Source organism: Mirounga angustirostris, unplaced genomic scaffold, assembly GCF_029215605.1.
Source record: "Mirounga angustirostris isolate CCGP_5_RB_7025 unplaced genomic scaffold, mMirAng1.0.hap1 SCAF_9, whole genome shotgun sequence".
NCBI classification, from domain to species: Eukaryota; Metazoa; Chordata; class Mammalia; order Carnivora; family Phocidae; genus Mirounga; species Mirounga angustirostris.
The window spans coordinates 98,822,745-98,849,848 of NW_026991717.1; the positions used below are offsets into that span (position 1 = coordinate 98,822,745).

A 27,104-nucleotide genomic window follows, 5' to 3' on the forward strand; every position below is an offset into this window, starting at 1 on the left:
CACTCCACAAAAAATTATCCTTTATTAAAAAACAAAACTAACAGGAGCACCTGGGTGGCTTAGTTGGTTAAGCATCAGGGAAATGCAAGTTAAAACTATGAGAAGTATTATATACCCATCAGAGTAGCCAACATTAACAAGACTGCTAACAGCCAGTGTTGGTGAGGATGTGGGGGCACTGGAACTCTCATACCCAGCCAGTGGGAATGGGAAATGAGACAATTTTTTCAAAAGTTTGGCAGTTTCTTATAAAGTTAAACATATACAACTTCACCATTCTACTTCTACTTATTTACTCAAGAAAATGAAAAGCACATATGTAACAGCTGTACTCACTAAAGCCAAAACTAGAAACAACCCAAATTGATAAACAAAATGTGGTATTTTCATATCAGTGGAATACTACTCACAATGGAACACAACTCATCAGTAAAAAGAAACAATGGAGACATACAATAACATGAATGTATCTCAAAATCCTTAAGTGGAAGAAGCCAACTAAAAAGGCATATACACTATATGATTCTGTTCATAAAATTCCAGAAAATGAAAATAAATCTGTGTGACAGAGCAAATAAATGGTTGTCTGACTAAAGTTTGAGGGCTAATGGAAATATTCTCTATCCTGTGGTATAGTTTCACAGATGTAAACATCTGTGAAAACTCATCAAATTGTATACTTTAAATGGGTACAGTTTATTGTACACCAATTATACCAAAATTAGGTTAACTTAAAAATAAAGAGTGTAAAGAGAAGGAGAGCCAAGAAAAACCAAAAATGAAAAATGCAGCAGAAAGGAGAAGGACTAGGTCTGTATATTTGGCAGCACTATACTCACTGTTTGTCAGTGTGGTAAGTAGAACAGACAACAAAATGCAAACCACTGCATAACTTGTAATGCTACAGATTGCTAAAAATTACTAGATCAGATGGGAGTTTTACATGCGGCAGTTTGTATCTTCAGGAGCTCACAATATCCACTACATTCAATCCAGTATTACAAATTCAGGAAGCTTTTTGTTTGTAGGGGACCTGAAACCAGGATGGAGCAGACTGCTGTAGAGCTGGTGAGACACAATTTGAGGCAGAAGCACAAAGCCAACTAGCTGCATTCAGATCTCAACTCCACTACTTATTGTGACATTGGACAAGCTTACTCAGCTTGCCAGTGTCTGAGTTTTCTCATCTGTAAAATGAGAATAATAGTACCTCAGAAGGTTGTTGTGAAAATCAAATGATTAATACGGGTAACATTCCCTGAACAAGGCCTGGCACATAACAAGTACTTCGTTAAGTACTGGGTATTAATGTTTTTCTCTAGTTAAAAAAATATGCAATTATGGTAGAAACTTGGAAATGACAAAAGTATAAATGAGTCATTTAAAACCCATTCTTGAAAAATGGAATATGGCTATGAAAATAAGGGATTATGTTAATAGATATATAAAATTCTACTTTGTAAATGTAGCATAATTTAACCATTCTTCTAATACTGAGCCCATTATAAATAATGATTTTACAAACATCTATCTGTGTACGTATTTTTCCACATTTTATTTCTTCAAGAATTCACTGGAGTGGAATTACTAGATCAAAGGTTATAATAATTTTAAGGCAAAAGTGGAGCAAGTTGGGCACATGTGTTTTTTAAAGCTTTGCTTACTTGATTTTTTATTTCCTTGTTTTAATTTACATTTATTTACTAGTGATGTACATCTCAAGAGTTTTTAGCCATTTATATTTCCTTCACTGATTTTTCTATTAGGTTTCTTCATTTTTTTTCTATTAGGTTTCTTCAAATCAGAGTTAATTTTTATGTAAATTGGATGGTAGCAATCACTGCAAACCACACTGGAGTTTTTTTAAAAAATCTATTTTAGGGGTGCCTGGGTGGCTCAGTCGGTTAAACGTCTGCCTTCAGCTCAGGTCATGATCCTGGGGTCCTGGGATAAAGCCCTGCATATGGCTCCCCACTCAGCGGAAAGTCTGCTTCTCCCCCTCCCTCTGCTGCTCATGCTCTCTCTCTGTCTCTCTCTCGAATAAATAAAATCGTTTAAAAAAATCTATATTATGTACACCTCATCCCATGTTTAAAAAATAAGTCCAAAACTTTTACTAACTATACGTTGTTTTTTTCTGTTTCTGTATTGGTTATCTGAATTTTACTATTATGAACACTCTGGTACAGGTCAGGTTTTTGTTTTGTCCTCTATTTTACAGGCTATTTTCTGGGGAATGTTTTTCTGAAACACAAAAACAGAATTACCAGAAAAACTGTCCTGAACAGGGCGCCTGGGTGGCTCCGTTGGTTAAGCGACTGCCTTCGGCTCAGGTCATGATCCTGGAGTCCCAGATCCAGTCCCGCATCGGGCTCCCTGCTCGGCAGGGAGTCTGCTTCTCCCTCTGACCCTCCTCCCTCTCATGCTCTCTGTCTCTCATTCTCTTTCTCGCAAATAAATAAAATCTTAAAAAAAAAAAAAATTAAAAAAAAAAAAACTGTCCTGAACAGACATGTTACCAGAGAAGAGGTGACATAACTGCTCTTTAATAAGTTTGAGGTAAGTACATTTTAAGTACTAAGCAGCAGAAATCATGTTAAAAATAAATGCTTGCGGGCGCCTGGGTGGCTCAGTCGGTTAAGCGACTGCCTTCGGCTCAGGTCATGATCCTGGAGTCCCGGGATCGAGTCCCACATCGGGCTCCCTGCTCGGCAGGGAGTCTGCTTTTCCCTCTGACCCTCCCCCCTCTCATGTGCTCTCTCTCATTCTCTCTCTAATAAATAAATAAAATCTTTAAAAAAAATAATAATAAATAAATAAATAAATAAATGCTTGCTCCTTAAATTGTCGCTTTCTTTAAAAAAAAAAAAAAGCTTTCAGGCATGTCTGATTTATTTTTTAAAAAGATTTATTTATTTGAGAGAGAGAAAAAGTTAACACGAGCAGGGGTGGGGAGGGGCAGAGGGAGACAGGGAGAGAAGAATCCCAAGCAGACTCCGAGATGAATGCAGAACCCCATGCAGGGCTTGATCCCAGGACCGTGAGATCATACCTGAGCTGAAATCAAGAGTAGGCCACTTGACCAACTGAGCCACCTAGGCATTCCTTGATTTGTTTTTAAAGTTCAAAATAGTGTAGCATATTCTTTAGCTAAAGTTACCTAATTAAAAATCAAAGATTCTCTTCATTCTTGTATATTCCAGGTAAAAAGAAGTTAACTTATCCTCAAATGTAATTTTTGAGGTTTTATGCATTACCATTAATTGCTTTATGTAGATTCACAACTCAGAATATACTTCAAGTATATTTTTGAGTCATATTTAACAGAACTGAATCATTATTTCCTATTATTTACTTTTAAAATAAACAAAATTTAACATTCTGAGACCTAATCACTTATGAGTTACACTTTTTTTTTTTTTTAAAGATTTTATTTATTTGAGAGAATGAGATAGAGAGAGAGCATGAGGGGGGAGGGTCAGAGGGAGAAGCAGACTCCCTGCTGAGCAGGGAGCCCGATGCGGGACTCGATCCTGGGACTCCAGGATCATGACCTGAGCCGAAGGCAGTCGCTTAACCAACTGAGCCACCCAGGCGCCCATGAGTTACACTTTCAATTCTCAGTATACCCTCGGCTTTAAATGCCATCCTGCCATGTTGGGAGATAAGAAAGGCATTACAGGGGCGCCTGGGTGGCTCAGTTGGTTAAGCGACTGCCTTCGGCTCGGGTCGTGATCCTGGAGTCCCGGGATCGAGTCCCGCATCGGGCTCCCTGCTTGGCAGGGAGCCTGCTTCTCCCTCTGACCCTCCCCCCTCTCGTGTGCTCTCTGTCTCTCTCATTCTGTCTCAAATAAATAAATAAAATCTTAAAAAAAAAAAAAAAAAAAGCATTACATAATCCCAAGCTTCGGAATAATCACTACTTCAGTATCAAGTGTCAGGTAGGGTGGTGGTAGTAATCTATCTCTCCACCCACCATTCATCCCCTCAAAGTAAATCATGCACTGGTATAGGGTGAAAAATCTAAAAAAGTATAAAAGGACATACCAGTGAGTCACGCCTAAGATACAGGACATGTTTCTACCACAGTTCACCATAGTCAGGTTTAGTGGGAGAGGGGAAAGCACACATGTTTAATTTGCATTCCAAATGTTTCTGCCATGTGCCTTCTGCTTGAGAATCACTATTTCACATGATTCATCCTTTGAGATTTTTGTTCCTAGGTCATTTCCTGTCCAGCTCACAAACCAGCTATTAATGTTATTAGAAGAATGAATACTGTTAAGTGTAAACTAGCTTTTGGGTCAGTCATAAGCATATAAAAAAGTTCTTAACCGTATGTGTCCATGAGAATTGCTTGTGAAGTTAAAAATACTACTAAAAATATATGCTTCAGTCATACCCTCATATACTCTTAGTGACTCAGGGCTTCCAGCAGCTTGTTTTATAAAAGCTCTAGTGATGGCCGTTAACTAGACTTACAGTGGTGATCATTTCATAATGTATACAAATATTAAATCATTTTACATACCTGAAACGAATATAATGTTATATGTCAATTATATCTCAAAAAAAAAAAAAAGCTCCACAGGTAATTTTGATTCCAACTTCTTGACAACTAGTAGCTTAAGTAAAGGGGAAGGGCAGCGGGGGGTAGAGAATAACATTTCTCAAATGATAGGCAGTTCTACATTGGAACAGGGTAGCCACTGACTATACATGAAGTCTACAAATAAGTTTTCATTTCATTATAACAAAAAAGTAAACCTCCACCTCCACATAATATACTAATTATTTCATTCATACAGGAATTTAGGACTGATTTACTTACCGTGCCTTGTATCAAGAAAGAATTAAACTGGTGAATTTAGAAATCTGAATCACATGTAAAAGTGGGCCTGGTGAAGAGCATAAGTAATTAAACAAAGTTTATACTTAACTAAAATACACCTGGAGGACTATTTTAAAATGGGTATACCAAATTACAGTGCTGTCTTTCATTCATGCTAAATTTTATACTTCAATAATAAATATAAACTAGCATTTATGAGTCACTCTACAAAGTAATGATCTAGGACCTCTTTATAACACAAAGATATAATATATAGCAATGAAATGTAATGTTCAAAATCAGTATGTTAACAAGTAGAAGACAAATCTGGTGGAAGATGGACTACATAAATGCTATATGTATGTACCAGAAACTATGCAGTGAGGAAGTGGGGAACTGAGGAGCACAGAAGGGTTTTCAGGTAAGATAATCAGATTTTAGTTTAAAATAAATTTTGGGGGCGCCTGGGGGGCTCAGTCGGTAAGCATCTGCCTTCGGCTCAGATCATCATCCCGGGCTCCTGGAATGGAGTCCTGCACTGGGCTCCCTGCTCAGCGGGAAGCCTGGTTCTCCCTCTCCCTCTGCCCCTGCTTGTGTTCCCTCTCTCACTATCTCTCTCTCCCTGTCAAATAAATAAATAAAATCTTTTAAAATTAATTAATTTTGTTTTGAGAATTTGTTAAACATGTATACCGAGCTTGTGCATTTATTTTCAATCCTCTCCAAAATCATACTAAAGAAATAAGTAAAACATGTACTTTTAAGGACAAAAAGAATGGAAGAAAACATCACATTAAAAAAAGTCAGAAAAATTTTGGGAGACAGAAGCCAGATTGGAAGAGTAACAGATGACTAAAAAAAGGAAAAAAAATAAAATCAAGGTGTTTGCAAAAGGAAATACCAATGGGAAACACACTGACTCATAGTGCCAAACATCAAGCATGACCAAGCACTGAAAATAGACAAAAAAAAAAAAATCCTGTCCCATACTGAATTAAACCTACCCCTTAAATACATGCCCTTTAGGATCCCTTAGAGGAGAATCTAAACAGCCCTAGGGAACAATCTTTTAGATACAGACATTTGATAAAGCTTGCTCACTGTCTAAATACCCCAACGAGGGGGTAACAAGCTAAACCTCATTCAATGTAGGACTTCCTATTGGTATTTGTAATGCACTATTATTAAATATATGAATGGACAATGATTGACAGACATGTGAGAAAGGACTCTGTGGTAGGTCTACAGTTCTGGAGCTAACTCCTTAAAATTTCTGTCCCTGATTATATATTTATACACTAATCTGGGGACTGTTGTGAAGAGGCTTTGCAAATGGAATTAAGGCTACTAATCATCTGATTTAAGAAAGATTACCCTGGATTCTCTTCATGGGTCCAATGTAATCATATCAGGCCTGCCAAATAGAAGAGGAAGGCAGGAGAGGTAAGCACAGGAAAGATGAGACTGAAGGAGAGGTCAAACAGATGTGAAGAGTAGGAAGGACTGGCGTTGATACTGCTGTTTTTGAAGACAGAGGAAAGAAGCACATGTCAAGGAATTTGGGAGACCTCTAGAAGCTGAGAATGACCTTTGGTAGACAATCTAGGAGAAACCCTGGTCCTATAGCCACATGGAACCAAATTCTACCATGAATTCTTTCTCATAGCCTTCAGGAGGAACACAGCCTTGCTGACACCTTACTTTCAGCTTTGTAAGACTAACTAGAACACCCATCTGAGCCACATTGTGACCAGACTTTTAAACTACATAAACAGTGAGATAACAAATATGTGTTGTTTTAAGCTGCTAAATTTATGGTAAAATTTGCTACAGCAGCAATGGAATGCATGCACAGAGTTTCTAACATGAAAAACACCAAATGAAAAGGAAAAGAAAAACAACTCAGGGAACCAGAGATACTGCAGGAAGCAGACGAACAAAACCAAACCTTCTTAAATACAATTCTCAGAAAGATGATGACATCTGTGACAGATGACTAGCATGTTATAAAGAATAACTAGAGATTAACAAAGAGATCTTTGGAGATACAGTGAAAACAGTTCTAAGGAGTGCCTGGCTCAGCTGGCAGAGCATGTGACTCTTGATCTCAGGGTTTTAAGTTCGAGCCCCACACTGGGTGTGAAGATTACTTAGAAAAATTTAAAAAGAAATTCTTTAAAAAAAAAAAAAAGTTTTAAGAGGGAGATATATAGTATTATTTAGGCTTACATCAAGGAACAAAAAAGGTCAAGTGAACAATCTAATCTTACATATAAAGGAACTAGAAAAAGAACAAAGCCCAAGGTAAGTAGAAGAAAGTAAGATTAGAGCAGAAATAAATGACATAGAGACTAAAAAAAAGAACAAAAATCAATGAAATGAAGAGGTGGTTCTATGAAAAGATAAACAAAATTGATAATCCCTTAGACTCATCAAGAAAAAAAGAGAAAGGACCCAAATAAATAAAATCAGAAATGAAAGAGAAGTAAAAACTGACCCCACAGAAATACAAAGGATTATTAAGAAAATACTATTATGAAAAATTATATGCCAACAAATTGAACAGCCTAGGAAAAAACAGATAAATTTCCAGAAAAATACTATCTTCTAAAACTGAATCAAAGGGGCGCCTGGGTGGCTCAGTCGTTAAGTGTCTGCCTTCGGCTCAGGTCATGATCCCAGGGTCCTGGGATCGAGCCCCGCATCGGGCTCCCTGCTCAGTGGGAGGCCTGCTTCTTCCTCTCCCTCTCTCCCTGCTTGTGTTCCCTCTCTCTCTCTGTCAAAATAAATAAATAAAATCTTTTAAAAAAATAAATAAATAAAAATAAAACTGAATCATGAAGAAATAGAAAATCCAAACAGACTACTCATAAGTAAATTGAATAGGTAATCAAAAACCTACCGAAGTCCAGGACCAGATGGATTCACAAGTAAATTCTACCAAACATTTAAAGAAGAGTTAATACCTATTCTCCTCAAAGTATTTCAAAAAATAGAAGAGGAAGGGAAAGTTCCAAACATATATCATGAGACCAGAATTACCCAGATACCAAAACCAGAAAAAGACACCACAAAAAAAAGAAAACTACAGGCCAATATCCCTGATGAACGGATGCAAAATCCTCAACAAAATATTAGCAAACCACTTTCAACAATACATTAAAAATATCATTCACCACAATCAAGTGGGATTTGTTCTGGGGATGCAAGGATGGTTCAACACTCACAAATCCATCAAAAATTTAAGAAAGATTACCCTGGATTCTCTCCATGGGTCCAATGTAATCATATCAGACCTGCCAAATAGAAGAGGAAGGCAGGAGAGGTAAGCACAGGAAAGATGAGACTGAAGGAGAGGTCAGACAGATGTGAAGAGTAGGAAGGACTGGCGTTACACCATATCAACGACGATACACCGTATCAACAAAATGAAGGATAAAAATTATATAATCACCTCAATTGATGCAGAAAAAACATCTGACAAAATTCAACATCCATTCCTGATAAAGTTCTCAAAAAAGTAGGTTTAGGGAGAACATACACCTCAATATAATAAAGGCCACCTATGAAAAACTCTAACAGTATACTCAGTGGTAAAAAAAAAAAACAAAACAAAACTGAGAGCTTTGCCTCTAAGATCAGGAACAAGATACCACTTTTATTCAACATAATATTGGAAGTACTAGAAACAGCAATCACAAATAAGAGACGTCCATATTGGTACAGAAGAAGTTAAACTGTCACTATTTGCAGATGACATGATACTATACACAGAAAATCCTAATGACTTCGCCAAATAACTAATAGAAGTAAGCAGTAAAACTGCAGGATACAAAATACCCAGAAATCAGTAGCATTTCTATATACTAGTAACAAAGCAGCAGAAAGAGAAACAGTGGACAGTTGTTAAGGAAACAACTCCGCTTATAACTGCACCAAAAAGAATAAAATACCTAGGAATAAACTTAGAGGTAAAAGACCTGTACTATAAAACAGATGAAAGAAACTAAAGATGGCACAAATGGAAAGATATTCCATGTTCATGGATTAGAAGAATATTGCTAAAATGTCCATACCACCCAAAGCAATCTACAGATTCAATACAATCTCTATCAAAATACCAACATCATTTTCACAAAAATAGGACAAATAATACTAAAATTTGTATGCAACCACAAAAGACCCTGAATAGCCAAAGCAATCTAGAAAGAAAAACAAAGCTGAAGGTATCACAATTCCCGATTTCAAGATATACTACAAAGCTATAATAATCAAAACATAAAAATAGCATTAAAATGGCATAAAAGGGGTGCCTGGGCGGCTCAGTGGGGTAAGTGTCTGCCTACGGCTCAGGCCATGATCCCAGGATCCTGGGATCAAGCCCTGCATCAGGCTCCCTGTTCAGCGGGGAATCTGCTTCTCCCTCTCCCTCTGCCTCCTCCCCCTGCTTGTGCTCTCTCTCTCTGCCAAATCAATTAAAATAAATAAAAAATAAATCTTTAAATTAAAAAAAAGGCATAAAAATAGAGGCACTGGCATAAAAATAGATGCACTGATCAATGGAACAGAATAGAGCCCAGAAATAAACCCATGCTTATATGATCAATTAATCTGTGACAAAGGAAGCAAAAAAAATAAATAAAAATATATGGAAAAGACAGTCTCTTCAATAAATGGTGCCGGGAAAACTGGACAACTATGTGTAAAAAATGAAACTGGATTACTTTCTAACACCGTATATAAAAACAAACTCAAAATGGATTAAAGACCTAAACATGAAACCTGAAACCATAAAAATCTAGAAGAGAACACAGGCATTCTCTGGCAGCGACCATAGCAACATTTTTCTGGCTATGTCTTCTGAGGCAAGAGAGACAAAAGCAAAAATAAACTGAGACGACACTAAAATAAAAAGCTATTGCACAGCAAAGGAAACCATCAACAAAACAAAAAGGCATACTGAATGGGAGAAGATATTTGCAAATGATTTATCCAATAAAGAGTTAAAATCCAAAATATATAAAGAACTTCTACAACTCGACACCAAAAACAATCCAATTAAAAAATGGGTAGAGAACCTGCATAGACATTTTCCCAAAGACCTACAGATAGCCAAAAGACACATGGAAAGACGCTCAATACCACTAATCTTCAGGAAAATGAAAATCAAAATCACAATGAGATATCACCTAACACCTGGTCAGAAAGATTAAAATGAAAAAGACAACTAACAAGTGTTAGAAAGGCTGTGGAGAACAAGGAACCCTCATGTACTTTTGGTGGGAATGTAAATTGGTAAACCCACTGTAGAAATCAGTATGGAGTTTCCTCAAAAAGTAAAAAATAGAACTACCCTATGATCCAATAATTCCACTACTGGATCATTCACCACAATCTACTAGGTATTTGCCCAAAGAAAATGAAAACACTAATCCAAAAAGATACATGCACCACTGTTTATTTGCAGCATTATTTACAATAGCTAAGATATGGAAACAACTTGTTTCCAGTGATAGATGAATGGACAGGGAAGATGTGGAGTGCATATATATGTGTGGATACGCACGCGCGCACACACACACACTCAGGAATATTATGCAGGCATAAAAAGGATGAAATCCTCCATTTGCAACAACATGGATGAACCTAAAAGGTACTGTGCTAAGTGAAATGAGACTGAGAAATACTATATGATTTCACTCATGTGCAATCTAAAAAAAAAAAATGAATAAACAAAAAGAATCAGATCTATAAATACAGAGAACTGATAGTTGGGGGGGTTGGGCAAAATGGGTGAAGAGGAATGGGAGATACAGACTTCCAGTTATGGGATGAATAATAAGTCACGTGAATAAAAGGCACAGCATAGAAATACAGTCAATGATACTGAAATAGCATGTATGGTAGCTACTCTTGTGGTAATCACAGCATAATGTATAAACTTGTTTGATCTCTAAGTTGTATGCCTGATACTAATATAACATTGGGGCTTGATCCCAGGACCCCAGGATCATGACCTGAGCCGAAGGCAGACTGAGCCACCCAGGTGCTCCCCCCGCCCCCTTTTTAAAGGTTTTATTTATTTATTTATTTGAGAGAGTGAGAAAGAGAGAGAGAGAGGAAGGTCCTTTTTCTTCAAATTCTTTTTTTCTTTTTGGTTGAGGTTCTACTTTATATAAAGTCCACAAATCTTAAATGTATTCATGAATACTTGGGTAACAAACATCCAGATAAAAATACAAAACAAATGAAATTTAATTTTGCTAGCCACAATAAAAAATCCAATGGAAGACATTAAGTCAGGTAAAAGGATCAATCTAACAACAATGTCTGACTAATTATTAGTTACAGAAAGAATAGAGAAAACAAAAGGGAAGAATTAGGGCATATTACCATGAAATTTCAACATGGCAGGGAAAAAAAAAGATCCTAAAACTAATTTCCAGAGGAAAAAAGCAGCCTACAAAAGGATGAAAACAAAAATTAAGAACACTATCAGGACTATTAATAGCAATGCTGGAAGCAAAAACATAACAATGACTTCCCAATTTTGAGGAAAAATGATTTTCACCTCAAAAATTTATATCCCATTCACCTTTTTCTTACTATGCTGATGGAGGAGCTAGTCCACCAAAGTAAGTGAGCAAATCAATACTGAGAAAATGCAAGTATCAAATATGAGAGAGGAGAAGACATTTTGCTTGGACAGTGGTGAAGAGAAGTCCTGGAGCTACGACTATACAGCTTAGCCTAGAAAGCATCCACTTCAGACTGGAGCAGGAGGATGGAGGCTTCAGACTGTGTCTAGGAAGAAAAAAAAGGGGGCAGGGAGGAGATTACTATAGAGAATACAGAATGCAGAAGAATCAGCAATGGATATAGGCTGAAAACTAAGTAAATGATAAACAAGTAGGCATATGAGATAAAATATACATTTTGGTTCACCAAGTAAAAAGATTTATCTTGTTGAAATAATATAAACAATAATTAGTCAAATATTATAATAGTTCTAAGAAAAGAGAAAAGAAACATCTGGGTAAAAAGCAGTGAAAAGATACCTAAAACTAATAAATCAAGAAATAACAATACATTATTTAGAATTATGGAAATAAACAATACAAGAGTAAAAAGTGGCACTACTATGATTAGGAGCTGGGGAGAAAGAGGGCAGAAAAGTGGTTTTATGTTTTAAGCCCCCTTTTTCTTCAAGTTTTAAATTCCAGTTACTTAACATAAAGTGTAATACTAGTTTCAGGTATAGAATTTAGTGATTCATCACTTATATACAACACCCAGTGCTCGTCACAACAAGTGACCTCCATAATGCCCATCACCTATTTAACCTACTCCTCTGCCCTATGTCATAAGCTCCCCCCCTTTTAAAGATTTATTTAAGAGAGAGAGAGAGAGAGAGCACGCGCACACAAGAGGTGGGGGGAGAAGGGCAGAGGGAGAAGGAGAGAGAGAATCTCAAGCAGACTCCGCACTGAACTCGGAGCCAGACGTGGGGCTTGATCCCACAACCCCGAGATTATGACCTGAGCCGAAATCAAGAGCCGGGCATTCAACTGACTGAACCACTCAGGCACCCCCGTCCCCACCTTTTTAAAAGATTTTACTTATTTGAGGGGCGCCAGGGTGGCTCAGTTGGTTAAGCATCTGCCTTCAGCTCAGGTCATGATCCAAGTCCTGGGATTGAGCCCCGCATCAGGAGGGAGAAGCAGGGAGCCTGCTTTTCCTTCTCCCTCTGCTGCTCCCCCTGCTTGTGCTCTCTCTGTTAAGTAAATAAATAAAATCTTAAAAAAAAAAAAAAAAAAAAGATTTATTTGAGAGCATGCATAAGTGGGGGTGGGGGAAGGGGGGAGGGACAAGCAGACTCCCCACTGAGCGTGGACCCCCCCCCAAACAGGGGGCTTGATCCCAGAACGCTGAGATCATGACCTGAGCCAAAAAAGATGCTCAACCTACTAAGCTACCCAGGCGCCCTTGTCATAAGCCCTTTTAACTTTAACTCTGTATCTGCTGCTCTGATTAAAAAAGAAATTCAAAATCTTTCTGCTTACCGTGTAAAGTATGTATTGGAAGGAACAAGAATGAATAGAGGAGGCTGCTGAACAGTCTAGGGGAGAGATGGTAGCAGTGTGGTCTATTAGAGCAGTAGGGATGGTAGAGACAGAAAGATGTGAAAAGATTCAAGATCTATCCAGGAGGCAAAATGAACACTTCTAGGTGAATGAGATGAGTAGGTGAGAAAGACAGTGGTGCTAAGGATGAATGACACCCAAGTTTCTGGTATGTTTATCTGGGATGGTGGTGCTTTTTACTACTATGGAGACTTCTGAGGGACAGAGTGTGGAGAACTACAGAGATTTCAGAAGGAATAGCATGAGTTCAGTTTTGAACATACTTAATTTGAAATTTCCATGGATTATTAAACATAATGAGCAAATGATGGCTTTCTAGAAAGGTATAATGCTGGAAGAAAATGAAAGAATGGAGGGTCTCAACTAAGAATGGAGTAACAGGAACTTGATTTACCCTCCTGCTTTATTTAAACAATAAAAAGGAAAAAGAAGCGCTTTTCAGACATTAGACAACAAGAAGCCCAGGAAATAGGAGAAAAAAAAAAACAAACAAAAAACAGGATGAGTCCTTGCAGTACAGCAGCTTGCTCCCTAGCAGTAGTTCAGGGCAGGGAGGGGGCACACAGAGCCAGGTCTTACTGAATTGAGGGAGTTGAGATGGCATTCAGGGAGGCCAAGATGCATATAATTTGTGAGTCAGAATACTAGAGAGAAGGGAAAACCATGGAGAGAGCACTGGAGAGCTGTGGTTATCCAATGAAGTCTGTCTGAATTCTGATCTGTGTATTTATATGGGGGGAAAGGCCTCCTGATACACAGGGTATTGGAAAGAATCCTCAAAAGGAAATATGCTAATGGTGGCTCTGCACCTACCCTAACAAAGCTCAAAAGCAAGTATCAAAAGGACCCAACTGATTCCAAGTAATTTAACTACTGACCAGGGAGGAAAAAAAAAAAAAAAAGCCAACACTAATTAAAAGGGATATAAAAAGAAATCTAGCCACCAAAAATATAAAATTAATAAAGCCTGGCATTTGATCAAACATTTCCAGATATAAGAGAGTCAGGAAAATACAGCATTAAAGGAAAAAAATAAAGTAACAGAAGCAGAAGTAATTATCTAGGATGATAGAATCAGTAATCAAAGATATTAAAATAGCTACTAAAAACATATTCTATATATTTAATAGAATAGAGGAAAGCATAAACATAATGAGAAAAATGAAAGATTTATAGATTTTTTAAAGGCCCAAATCAAACTTCTGGTAATGAAAAATACATCTGAAATGAAAACTACACTGGATGTGACTGACAGCAAATTAACAGGATATCAATGAATGTTAAGACAAAAATGGACACTATCCAGAATGAAACACAGAATGAAGACTGAAAAAAAGGAATAGAGCAAACAATAATAATCAGTCTAACATACATGAAACTAGAGTCCCACAAAGGATGGGAATTGTAGGAAGGTACACTAAAAATTATTTGAAGAACTGATAAACTATTCAAGTTTGGGGCACCCCGGGTGGCTCAGTCAGTTAAGCATCCAACTCTTGATCTCAGCTCAGGTCCTGATCTCAGGGTCGTGAGTTCAAGCACCATGTCAGGCTCCACACTGGATATGGAACCTACTAGAAAAAAACAAAACAAAACATTAAACTATCCAAGTTTGATGAAAACCATAAACCCACAGATCTAAGAAATGCAATGAACCTAGAAGAGAATAAACCTAAAGAAAACTATGCCAGGATCATCAGAATTAAACTGCTAAAAAAACAGAGTAAGGATAAATTCCTGAAAGACTAACAGAAAAGACACACAGAAGAATAAATAAAAGAATAATAAAAGACTTCTCTGAAATTACATGAACCAGAAGACAACAGAAAGACATGTGAAAATTACTGGAGGGGGGGAAAAATCTAGGATTCTTTACCAAGCTGCAATATCTTGTAAAAATGAAGGCAAAAATCGAGACTTCTGTAGACAAAAGGTGAAAAACATCACCAGCAGACCTGAATTATTAAAAGGTTATATGAAGTTTTTCAAACAGAAGAAAAAGGATACCAAATAAAAAGTATTCTCACAAAGACCACTGAAAAATGGTAAATGTGTGGGCAATTAAAAAGACCATTTTCCTGGGGCGCCTGGGTGGCTCAGTCAGTTGAGCATCTGACTCTTGGTTTTGGCTCAGGTTATGATCTCAGGGTCATGAGACTGAGCCCCACATCAGGCTCTGAGCTCAGCACAGAGTCAACTTGAGATTCTTTCCCTCTCCCTCTGCCTCTCCCCCTGCTTCTACACGCACATTTTCTCTCTCTCTCAAATAAAATCTTAAAAAAAAACAAAACACAAAACATTTTCCTTACTTTCTACTACTTTTAAAAGACAATGATTGTTTCACAGGAAAATAACATATTGTGACTTTCAGAGTACGTGAAAGTAAAATATATGCTAGTAGCAAAAAGGACAGGAAAGGGGAAACAGAACTTACTATTGTAAGATTATTATACTATGTGCATGTAGTGCTATACTATTTGATCATTTGCTATGATTAAGTTAGTCATATAAACTCTAGAGCAAATATTAAAAGATAAAAAAAAGCAGTCAAATCTACTTAAGTCATGGATAGAAATAAATATAACTTAAATAAACTCCATCAAAACAAAACAATTAAAAAAAAAAACAGAACATGCAGAAATTTAAAAATAAAATACCATAAACAAACAAATACAGAGATGGTAGACTTAAACCCAACCACAGTGATAACCACATTAAATATAAATGGTCTAAACAATTTATAAAAGGGCAGGGATTGTCAGAATAAATAAAAAAGCAAGTTCTAGCTGTACGTTGTTTACAAGAAATCTAATTTAAAGACATAAATTAAAAGAAACAGGATAAAAAAGACATTAATACCAACCAAAAGATAGCTGTAGCACTTTTTAAATACAGACATAGTATATTTCAAAGCTAATATTATCAGAAATACAGAAGGTCATTTCATAGTGTTAACAGAGGAAATTCATCAAGAGGACATAATTTTTAATGTGTGCACATACTAATAATACTTCGATAAAACTGACAGATGTGAAAGGATCAAGAACAAACCCACGATTATAGCTGAAGATTTCAAGGTCCCTTTTTTTTCCAACCAACTTTACCTGTCATTTATAAAGCACCCCCACCCAGTAATAATACAATATACATTCTTTCCACATGCACACAGAAAGTTTTCTGTTTTGGGATAAGCCTCACTTGATCATGACGTGTTAATATTTTTTATATATTACTGGAACCAATTTAAATTTTGTTAACGATTTTTGTGTCTATGAATAAAAATCATAAAACAGATCATCATTGTCTTTCTTCATCAAAATTAAAACTTCTGTTCTTCAAAAATACTTAAAAAATTTAAAAGTAAACCACAGTGAAGAACTATTTGCAAAACATAAATCCAATAAATTTTCTATATCCAGAATATCTAAAAAGTGCTTACAATTCAGTAAGATGGCAAACAACCTAATTTTTTTCTTTTAAAAAGGGGAGGCAAAGGATTTAAACAGATACTTTACCAAAAAAAAGACATATGGGTAATCACATGAAAAGATCCTCAACCTCACTAGTCTTTAGGATAATACACATTGAAGCCACAAGCAGCTATTACCCCACATCCCCCACATCCACTAGAATAGCTAAAACTAGAAAATGCTGCTAGAAGTTTTAAGTGATTCTTCATTTCTTGTTCATCTTTATAGAAAAAGTAATCATTATTATTACTCCTAAAACAAAACTTTTACATTAGAATCTTTCTGTACAACTTAGGCTACCAAAATGAAAATTAAATTTAAAAAAATGTTTTAAACACAGCTGAGTTTGAGTTAATCAGAGTTCTGTTCCACTACTACTGTGTGCTTCTCTATCCCTACCAAATAGAGATTTTTTTTTTAAATGTTTTATTTATTTATTCATGAAAGTCAGAGAGAGAGAGAGAGGCAGAGGCAGAGGGAGAAGCAGGCTCCCTGCCTAGCAGGGAGCCCGATGCGGGACTTGATCCCAGAACCCTGGGATCATGACCTGAGCCGAAGGCAGACGCTTAACCATCTGAGCCACCCAGGCGCCCCCCAAATAGAGATCTTTATAAGAATAGAAGGGAAGAAGTATGAATGTATTAGTATATGCCTAATACCATTAGGCATATACTAATGTCTAAGACTCAAATTGCATACCTACTGATGGTATGAAATGGTAGCAAGCTCTAAACAAAATATATTTTTTTATAGTGCCTCTACGTAATTGTCAGTTAAACTTTGGGAGAATTTTCATTTCCTCTTAATAATATATGTCAGACACATTACATCAAAGAACTTAAAGTGCTTGTGCTTAGCCCACGGTGGTTCTTTTAAAAAAGAAATGAAAGTGTAACTAAAAACCTAACTTCATCATTACATAAAAGCATTTTTTTAAGAGTTAATTTTTAAAAGAAAACCAACATAATTTTTAGTAAATAAAAAACTTGAAAGCCGATCTGCCAAAACTCACATAAGAAATAGACAATCTGAATAGACCTGTATCTATTAAAGAAACTGAATCAGTAATTAATAACCTTCCACAACAGAAAGCACTAGGGCCAGACTGGTTTACTGATGAATTCTACCAAACACTATTTTTCTGGTTGTATTGAGATACTGACATATATCACTGTGTACATTTAAGGTATACAGCAGAATAACTTGACTTAGGTACACTGTGAAATGATCACCACAGTAAGTTAACATCCACCACCTCATATGGGCACACATACACACACAATCTTTGTGATTGGAACTCTTAACTTTCAAATATACCATACCAGCATTAACTGTAGTCTTCATGTCATACATCACATCCCCACTACTTATCTCATAACTGAAATGTATACCTTTGACCACTCTCATCCAATTCCCCCCACTCCCCAACTCCTGCCTCTGGTAACCACAAATATGATCTTTCTATGAATTTGCTTTTTTGTTTTTGTTTTGGGTTCCACGTATAAGCAAGATTATACAGTATTTGTCTTTCTCTGACTTTATTTCACTTAGCATAATGCCTTCAAGGTCCATCAGTGTTGTCACAAATGGAGGATTTCCTTCTTTTTTATGGCTGAATAATATCTGTGTTTGTGTATCGCAACTTTTTTATCCATTCATCTGTCAATGAATACTTACATTGTTTCCTTGTCTTGGCCACTGCAAATAATGCTGCTATGTACATGGGAGTGCAGACATCTCTTCATGATAGTAGTTTCATTTCCTTCAGTTATATTCCAGAAGTAGAACTGCTGGGTTGTATGGTAGTTCTATTTTTAATTTTCTGAGGAATTTCCATACCGTTTCCATTGTGGCTGGGTTCCCTTTTCTCCATATCCTTGCCAGTATTTATCTGTCTTTTTGACAACGGCCATTCTAACAGTTATGAGGTGACATTGCATTGTGGTTTTGGTTTGTATTTCTCTAATGATTAGTGATATTGAACACTTTTTCATGTATCTGTTGAATCTTTGTATATCTTCTTTGGGAATATGTCTATTTAGGTCTTTTACCCATTTTTAATTGGATTCTTTTTTTTTTCTTTTTTTTTGCTATTGAGTTGTATGAGGTCTTTCGATATTTTAGATATTAACTCCTTCTCAGTTATATGATTTGTAAATATTTTTTCCTATTCAGTAGGTTTTCATTTTGTTGACCGTTCCTTTTGCTGTGCAGATATTTTTTGGTTTGATATAATCCTACTTTTTTATTTTTGCTTCTGCTTTACGTGTTATATCCAAAAATCACTGCCAGGACCCATGTTAAGGAGCTTTTTTCCTAGCTACCAAACATTTAAGGAAGAAATTATATTAATCCTCTACAATCTCTTTTGGAAGATAAAAATGGAGGGAATAGGGGCACCTGGGTGGCTCAGTTGTTGGGCATCTGCCTTCGGCTCAGGTCGTGATCCCAGAGTCCTGGGACTGAGCCCCACAGCGGGCTCCTTGCTCGGCGGGAAGCCTGCTTCTCCCTCTCCCACTCCCCCTGCTTGTGTTCCCTCTCTTGCTGTGTCTCTGTCAAATAAATAAGTCTTTAAAAAAAAAAAAAGTGGAGGGAATACTTCCTAATTCATTCTATGAGGCCAGCATTACTCTAATACCAAAATCAAAGGTATTATAAGAAAACTACAGACCAATATCTATGCAAAAATCTTCAACAAAATATTAGCAAATAGATTCCAACAATGCATAAAAAGAATTACACACCATGACCAAGTGGGATTTATGCCAACTATACAAGGGTGGTTCACCATCCCAAAAATCAACATAACCAATTTCATCAAAAGTCTAAACAAAAAAGGCTAAAGAAAACTCACATGATCATATCAAAAGATACAGATTTTAAAAAGCATGACAAAAATCCAATACTTGTTCATGATTAAAAACTCAGTAAGCTAGCATTCTCATCTTGATAAAGAATACCTACAAAAACCCTTTAGCAAAGGACATACTTAATGATGATAAACTTGAAGCTTTCCCACTAAGATCAAGAACTATGCAAGGATGTCCTCTCTTACGACTGCCTTTCAACATCTTACTCGAAGTACTAGCTAATGCAATAAGACAAGAAAAGCAAGTAAAAGGTACATAGACTGGGAAGGAAGAAGACTGTCTTTATTCATAGATATGATCATCATTCCTATAGAAAATCCAAAAGAATCAACAAAAACTCCTCAAATAATTATAGAAAGGTTGCAGGATACATGGTAAATTTACAAAAGTAAATCACTTTCCAATAGACCAGCAATGAACAGTGGAATTTTAAATAGAAAACACAATACTACTTCCATTAACACACAAAAAAGAAATACTTATATATAAATCTAACAAAATATGTGCAAGATCTAAATGAGGAAAACTATAAAACTGTGATGAAAGAAATCAAAATATAAATAAATGGAGAGATGTTCCATGTTCATGGACATGAATATTCAATATTGTTAAGATGTCAGTTCTTCTCAATTTGATCTACAGATTTGATGTAACCAAAATCCCAGCAAGGTATTTTACGGATACCAACAAACTAATTCTAAGGTTTATATGGAAAGGTAAAAGATTAGTGGTTGCCAGGGGTTAGGGGAGAGGGAAGGATTAACAGGCAGAGCACAGAAGATTTTTAGGGCAGTGAAACTGCTCTGTATGATAGTATCATGATGGATACATGTCATTATGCGTTTGTCCAAATCCACAGACTGTACAACACCAAGAATGATTCCTAATGTAAGCCATGAACTCTAGGTCATAATGATGTGTTAGTGTAGGTTTATTAACTATACCACTCTGGTGTGGGATGTTGATAGTGGGGAGGTTGTACATGTGTGAGGATAGGGAATGAATGGGAACTCTCTGTACTTTCTGTTCAATTTTGTTGTCAACCTAAAACTGCTCTAAAAAAATAAAGTTTATGAACTGAAAAAAATACATGATATAAATGGGTAAGTAAAAAAAAAGAACCTTAGATGACTAATAGAGATACAGAAACATACTTTATAAACGAAAATGAAATAACTGTATTTTTTCACTCAAAGAAGTGAACACTAAAAACTGACAATATTCAAGTATTAGTGATGAATTGGGACAATGGGTTTTCATACGTTGCTGGTTGTAATGTAAATTGGTGCAGCAGTCCCCCCTTATCCACGATTTCATTTTCCATGGTTTCAGTTTGTGGTCTGGAAGCAGATGATCCTTCTTCTGATGTATCATCAGAAGGTCAGCCTAATGCTGTGTCACAGTGCCTACATCCTTCACCTCACTTCATCTCATCACATAGGCATTTTATCATTTCACACCATTACAAGAAAAAGAAGGGTGAGTCGGTACAAAAGGATATTTTGAGAGAGAGACCACATTCACGACTTTTATTACAGTATATTGTTATAATTGATCTGTTTTATCGTTTATTATTGTTAATCTCTTACTGTGCCTGTTTTATAAATTAAATTTTATCATAGGTATGTATGTATAGGAAAAAAGCAGTACATATAGGGGTACTATCTGTAATTTCAGTCATCTACTGGGGGTCTTGGAACATTTCCTTCACAGATAAGTGGGGGACTACTATATAACTACTTGAGAAATTCCTGCATACAAATACAAAACTGCAAAAAGAAAAATACCCAAAGAGTAATGGCAATAACATACTGTTTATGGATATGTAAACACACAGATATTCAGAAACGCATGTACATATGTGTGTGTTAATGTATTTTTAAAAGTATAAGAAGGATACATACTAACTTAGGACAGTGGTTGCTTTGTGAAGGGAAATTATAAGAATGTGACTCAAGAACTTTACCTCTATTATTGTGACTTAAAAAAAAGTCTTGCAAAATGGCAAAATGGCAGTTATTAATTCTAAGATAACAGGAATTAGGTAATCTTTATATAATTTCTTATACTTTTCTGTATTTTTTTTCCTAAAAATTCCATTAAGCATAAAAAACACTGTAATTCCAGTCATTAGATCAAAACAATAATGTCCTACATCCCTCCTAAATCTATGATATAACAGAATTATGTACTAGTGATAATGACAATAGTTCACATTTTCTCTGATGGTTGAATACTTCCTGTCATATGACATAACTGGGTCAGCCAAAAGTAATCCACATTTCATTTCAGGAAGTATAAATAGAGTTACTACAAGAGTGTTCAAGTTGCAGGCTGCTTAACCAAGACAACATTCATGGTCATTTCCTTAGGAGCTGTGTCAGGCCTTCAGTGAAGGAAGTGACACAATGTGCCTGAATCACTAAAATCACATAGTGACTTATGTGAAGGAAACACTGCAAAACCTACATCTTGAAAATGCCTTCTTTCTTTTCCTTCCCAAGACATAAAAATTAAGTCATCAGAACGAAGTATTACATAATACATACCTGATACACTTCTAGTAAGGAAAAAATCTATATTAGGTTCCTCCTGTTCCATCTTACCTCAATATTTCTTTATCTTAAAGTAATAAAAAACTTTCAAGAATAAAGTGAAAAACTGACATACACATAAAGCATACATAGCTCGCCCCAACCTACTCTTTGAAATAAGCTGTTAATCATCAGTCATATATATGCCACACAACTAATACTTTCATAGGGAAGAATTTAATACTTACTAAAAGTCTTACAGATGTCAGAAACAGCTTTGAAGACTCTATCAGAGAAATTCACTTTCACCTTCACATACTTCATGTTGGGAAGCTGCAGGCGGAGCAGTTTGTGCTGGGGGGTGAACTGAAGCTTAGCATCCGCCTGAATGCCGTACTTATCCAAGGTCCAATGTGTTTTAAGAAGCCAGGTTCTCTTCTTTTCCCACCAGAGAGCATGGTCAGACCAATCCTTTTTTACATCTATAAAAAAAACAAGCAATAAACAAAACACTTAATCTAAGATTATCTTGATAGAAATTATAAGAAGAAAACTAAATTGGGCACTTAATACAAGTAACTAAATACTAAGTGTCTTTTATGTGATAGGTAAAAAAGAGATCCTTAAGAGCTGAGAAAACACTCTGTGCCCTTGAAAGCCCATACACAAGGTAGCTGAGGCAGAATACATACTGTAACTAATAATGTTTACATCAGGTACAATATAGGACACAGGGATGAAGAGGGACTACACTGTAGTCACTCAGAGAACAAAGAGAACCCTGGGGACTGGACATGGAAAAATTAATAATGAAGTGGAGTTGGTGGGTTCTAAGCCCAGCCTTGAGGAAAGGACAATATTCTGATAAAGCCAGTGAGAAGGCTGAGGTTTGTTTACGAGACTGCAGATGTGTGCTGAGGTGTGTAAGGAGTAGTGAAAAGTAAGACAGGGAATCCAAGTGAACCAAAACCAATATCCTAGGTGAAGAGCATGAAAAAAATATCCATGAGTAAGAGAAAACAAAAAAACAAAAACACCACATCCCAACTATATATGAGCTGTCCCAAATACATTCAAGAAAAGTAACCCAACTTTTTCCTCAACATATCTTGGTATAAGTATAACAGAAAACAGGGGCGCCTGGGTGGCTCAGTTGGTTAAGCGACTGCCTTCGGCTCAGGTCATGATCCTGGAGTCCCGGGATTGAGTCCCACATCGGGCTCCCTGCTCAGCAGGGGGTCTGCTTCTCCCTCTGCCCTCTTCCCTCTCATGCTGTCTCTCATTTTCTCTCTCTCTTTCAAATAAATAAATAAAAATCTTTAAAAAAGATTTTTGTAAACTATTTAACAGCCTTTTGCAATTAAATTAGATGAAACCAAATAAAAGAATAAACACAAGATTTGGCTTCCTTCAATAAAGCAGATCATTAACAATAAACTTGCAAAATAAAATCCAACTTCAGCTAGTTTTTAAAGTAGCAATAAAAGACTTTTTAGGGCACCTGGGTGGCTCAGTTGGTTAAGTGACTGCCTTTGGCTCAGGTCATGATCCTGGAGTCCCAGGATGGAGTCCCGCATCAGGCTCCCTGCTCAGCAAGGGGTCTGCTTCTCCCTCTGACCCTCCGCCCTCTCTATCTCTCTCATTCTCTCAAAATAAATAAAACCTTAAAAAAAAAAAAAAAGTAAAGACTTTTTAGATAATTATGCATTAAACTAAGAACCAAAAAAGGGGGACATTATATTTCAAAAAAAGAACAGGCAAGGCAGCCAGGTGGTTCAATTGGTTGAGTGACCGACTCTTGGTTTCGGCTCAGGTCATGATCTCAGGGTCCTGGGATTGAGCCCAGAGTGGGACTCTGAGCCTCAGTTCTGAGTCTGCTCCAGGATTCTCTCTCCCTCTGCCCCTCCTCCCCACTCTCCTCTGCACATACTCTCTCCAATAAAGTAAGTCTTTAAAACAAAAACAAAAAAAGAACAGCCAAACAAAGCCTTCCAGGGAAGGAAAAAAAAAAAACATGGAAAATAGCATTCTTGCAAATAAAAACAAAAACTATTATCATGATTCTGATAAAAAGCTCATTTTAGTACAGATTTAAAAAGCGTTGGTCAACTTTAAAAAAAATGAGCTTAAAAGCATATACTAATACGGAATTTTTTTTTAACATAACTTGTATACCTGAAAGCCTCAAATAGTAAAAAATGAAATTTTCATATTGATTATGTGCCTAGAAACACCTTCTCTAATGATGAAACTTACAACACACAACTGAACTTCTCATTGTGGAAGAAACACACCACAAGTGGAAAAACACTTTCAATTTCCCAGACGTTAAAAAAAAATTAATAAGTACTTTTTTTTTTTAAGATTTTATTTATTTGAGATGGAGCACAAGCAGAGGGAGCTACAGGCAGAGGGAGAAGCAGGCTCCCCACTGAGCAAGGAGCCCGATGAGGGACTCGATCCCAAGACCCTGGGATCATGACCTGAGCCAAAGGCAGACACTTAACTGACCGAGCCACCCAGGAGTCCCAAATCAGTAAGTGCTTTATTAATGGGAGAATTGTAGTTACTTGTGATTACACTGCCGTTTTGAAATTTTAATGTTTGTTTTGGGAAAGCCCAGTCAATCATGTTATTTGAAGTCTGGTGTAGAAATTCTATAACTCCTATTTTATAACTACTCAATTGTCTGACACAATGTATATAGTACCCTGCATCTTAAATTATTTTCCAGAACAGAATTTGTCAATTCACTTTTTAACATAGAAAATCTGATCTAGCTCACAGAAAACCACCAAGGTTGGGACCTTTTCATTTACTGAGGTAAATGGTCACACATGTTATATAGGTGATTTCCTTTTCTCTTCAAGAATAGAGAACGCAAGACAGAAAAAGATAACCTGCAAAGAATAAACCAATTTGAGTAAGGCTGAGCTGAACTGAAATAATGGTAGGTAGGCATACAATACTTTCTTCCCCATACCTCAGTCCATTCACTCTGCTGTAGTCTGGTGCCAATGTCAACCATTAAGGAAGCCATATCTCCCCAGTGGGGGAGAAGGGAGGAAAAAGCTATATACTACTATGACCACCACCACCATCACCACCACTAAAAGTCTGTAAACACTATCATTTGGGTTCCCCCAAAAGGCAAACCTGAAATGAGAACTTGGGAGGGGAAGCACACTTGAGGGGATTAGGAATAGTGAGATGGATGGAGAAAAGTCTATTAAGGGTTCACTGACTGCTGTGGATAACTGGAGTTCAATCCTGCTAAAGACCCCCTGAGGAATTATGTAGAACATGCCTAAGACTTGTCCCACCTAGGGAAAGAGAAGCTGGGGCATCTATCCACTTCCTTGGTTAAAGGTTGCTCCCAAGGCCATTAAATTCCTACTACTTTCTGGATGTCATGCATATAGCTGACCACCCTTCACTCAGGCAGAGCAAACTCACAAAGTCCCAAATATCTGTATCAGGACTTTTACAGAAAAACCTTGTGGGCCCTTGACGAATGAAAATCTCAACTTTCCATCAGTTAGACTTCAAACTCTAACCTCAGAAACAGGTACCTCCCCTGATCTTCCTCTTTAAAAATCTGACCCTCCCCATCAATTCCACCTCCCTTTCTCACAACAAAGGAGCAGCCCACCTGCATCCAGCAAGAATAAACAGGGGAGTGTTATGTTTCAAAATCATCACTGATAATTTTGAAGAACTGCAGGGGCCCAGGTGTGCAAACTGAGAATGAAATTTAGAGACATAAGTTAATGTGGGAGTGGAAATGATGAAAGTCTGAGTTGCAATGGCTAGGCAGTGAGAAAGCAGTAATAAGGAATACAGAGAACTTTTCCTGAGTATTTTGTTATAGCAGGGAGCACAATAATGGATGGCAGATGGACAGAAAGGGGAGGGCAAGTCCAAGGAGTACTTTTAGTTCTGTTTTCAAGAAGAGAAAGTTATTACAGTATCATTTTTTAAAGAATTACGTCTTCTTAAAAAAGATTTATTTATTTGAGAGAGAGAGAGCATGAGGGGGGGTGTGGCAGAGTCGGAGAGAGAGGGGAAGCAGACTACCCGCTGAGTGGGGAGCCCTAAGCAGGGCTCAATCCCAGAAACCTCAGCCAAAACCAAGAGTTGGACACTTAACCAACTGAGCCACCCAGGCGCCTACAGTATCATTTTTTTTAAGTAGGCCCCATGCCCAGCCTGAACTCACGACCCTTAGATCAAGACCCCAGCTGAGATCAAGTAGGACCCTTTACCAACTGAGCTACCTAGGTGCCCCTACAATATCACTTAAACAGTGGTTGGAATGATCCTATAAAGCTCAAAGCACGTTTACAATTATTATCATTCTTTAATTTGCTCTTCAGCAGAGTCACTGTGTCAGTTTCACTTCAAAACCTTTTAGAGACTTGATTGAGCGCTCTTAAATACACAAAACAATGTTTTCTCACCTTCTAGGAAATCTTCCTTTGGTGCTGGCTTTGTATTGTACTATGTATTCTACTTTGAAACTAATATCTATGCATCAAGACCCCACAACTGGCTTCACCCAGGATATCGTAAGAATATAGCTGTTCTATTCAGAAGCAGCAAAAACAAATTTTATACACTGATCAAAATCTTGAGAAAAATGATGGTACATCAATTGAGAATCATTCACTGAGGCAAGCATAAGAGCCAACTGTACATCAAAAATACTTAACAATTTTGTGTGTATATGTGTGAAACAGTATATCTTAATGCAATAACTCTTGAAAGTACTTAAGTGCTTGCCTCTACAGTGCAACTGTAACTGGTATAAACACAATGCACAAAAGATTTCCGATATCAACATATATATTTACATATTCCTCCAATTAAAGACTGAATAGAAGCATAAAAACTTAGATTTTAAAAGTAAAATGGTCATCTATAAAGTAACTATGAATAAATAATGAAAAGCAAGTGAAAATGCTATTGATTTGTAAAATAATGGTTTATTTTTCTTGTGTGGTATTAGGATTTATAAAGAAAGTTACTGAAATTCCCTACATATGCATAATCGAAAACTTTGGAACAACTTTCCATGTATTTAACTCCCTTCCGCATCAACATCTGAGCCCTGCACCATGTTTTAATAAACAAACAAACATTTCTGATTTTTCAGAATGGCAGCCTTGGGGTTTCAAATGTAGCATCAGACAACTGAATGCAACACACACATACTCTCGCACATAAGAATAATCAGCCTGGAGGTGCCTGGGTGG

General features: G+C 36.7%; 1 protein-coding gene and 1 long non-coding RNA gene across 18 annotated transcripts in view; one reads left to right on the forward strand and one right to left on the reverse strand.

Moving 5' to 3' along the window:
• Positions 1–27,104, forward strand: part of LOC123861601 (uncharacterized) — a 207,623-nt gene that overhangs the window by 124,463 nt on the left and 56,056 nt on the right. The window contains exon 4 of one of the 7 annotated variants that reach the window (XR_010405172.1): positions 2,222–2,703. The exons of the other annotated variants lie outside the window; for them this stretch is intronic. This is a non-coding gene — a long non-coding RNA (uncharacterized LOC123861601). Of the gene's footprint in view, positions 1–2,221; positions 2,704–27,104 lie in introns of those variants that run through there. 7 annotated transcript variants of the gene reach the window in all.
• The window catches only part of FERMT2 (FERM domain containing kindlin 2), a 95,772-nt gene that overhangs the window by 32,389 nt on the left and 36,279 nt on the right, over positions 1–27,104 (reverse strand). For all 11 annotated transcript variants that reach the window (XR_010405171.1, XM_064571060.1, XM_064571059.1 and 8 more), the window contains exon 3: positions 22,098–22,331. Coding sequence is in view for 10 of the 11 variants with exons in the window: in XM_064571060.1 (XP_064427130.1) it covers positions 22,098–22,331 (234 nt within the window). In the remaining variant the exon portion in view is untranslated. The remainder of the gene's footprint in view (positions 1–22,097; positions 22,332–27,104) is intronic.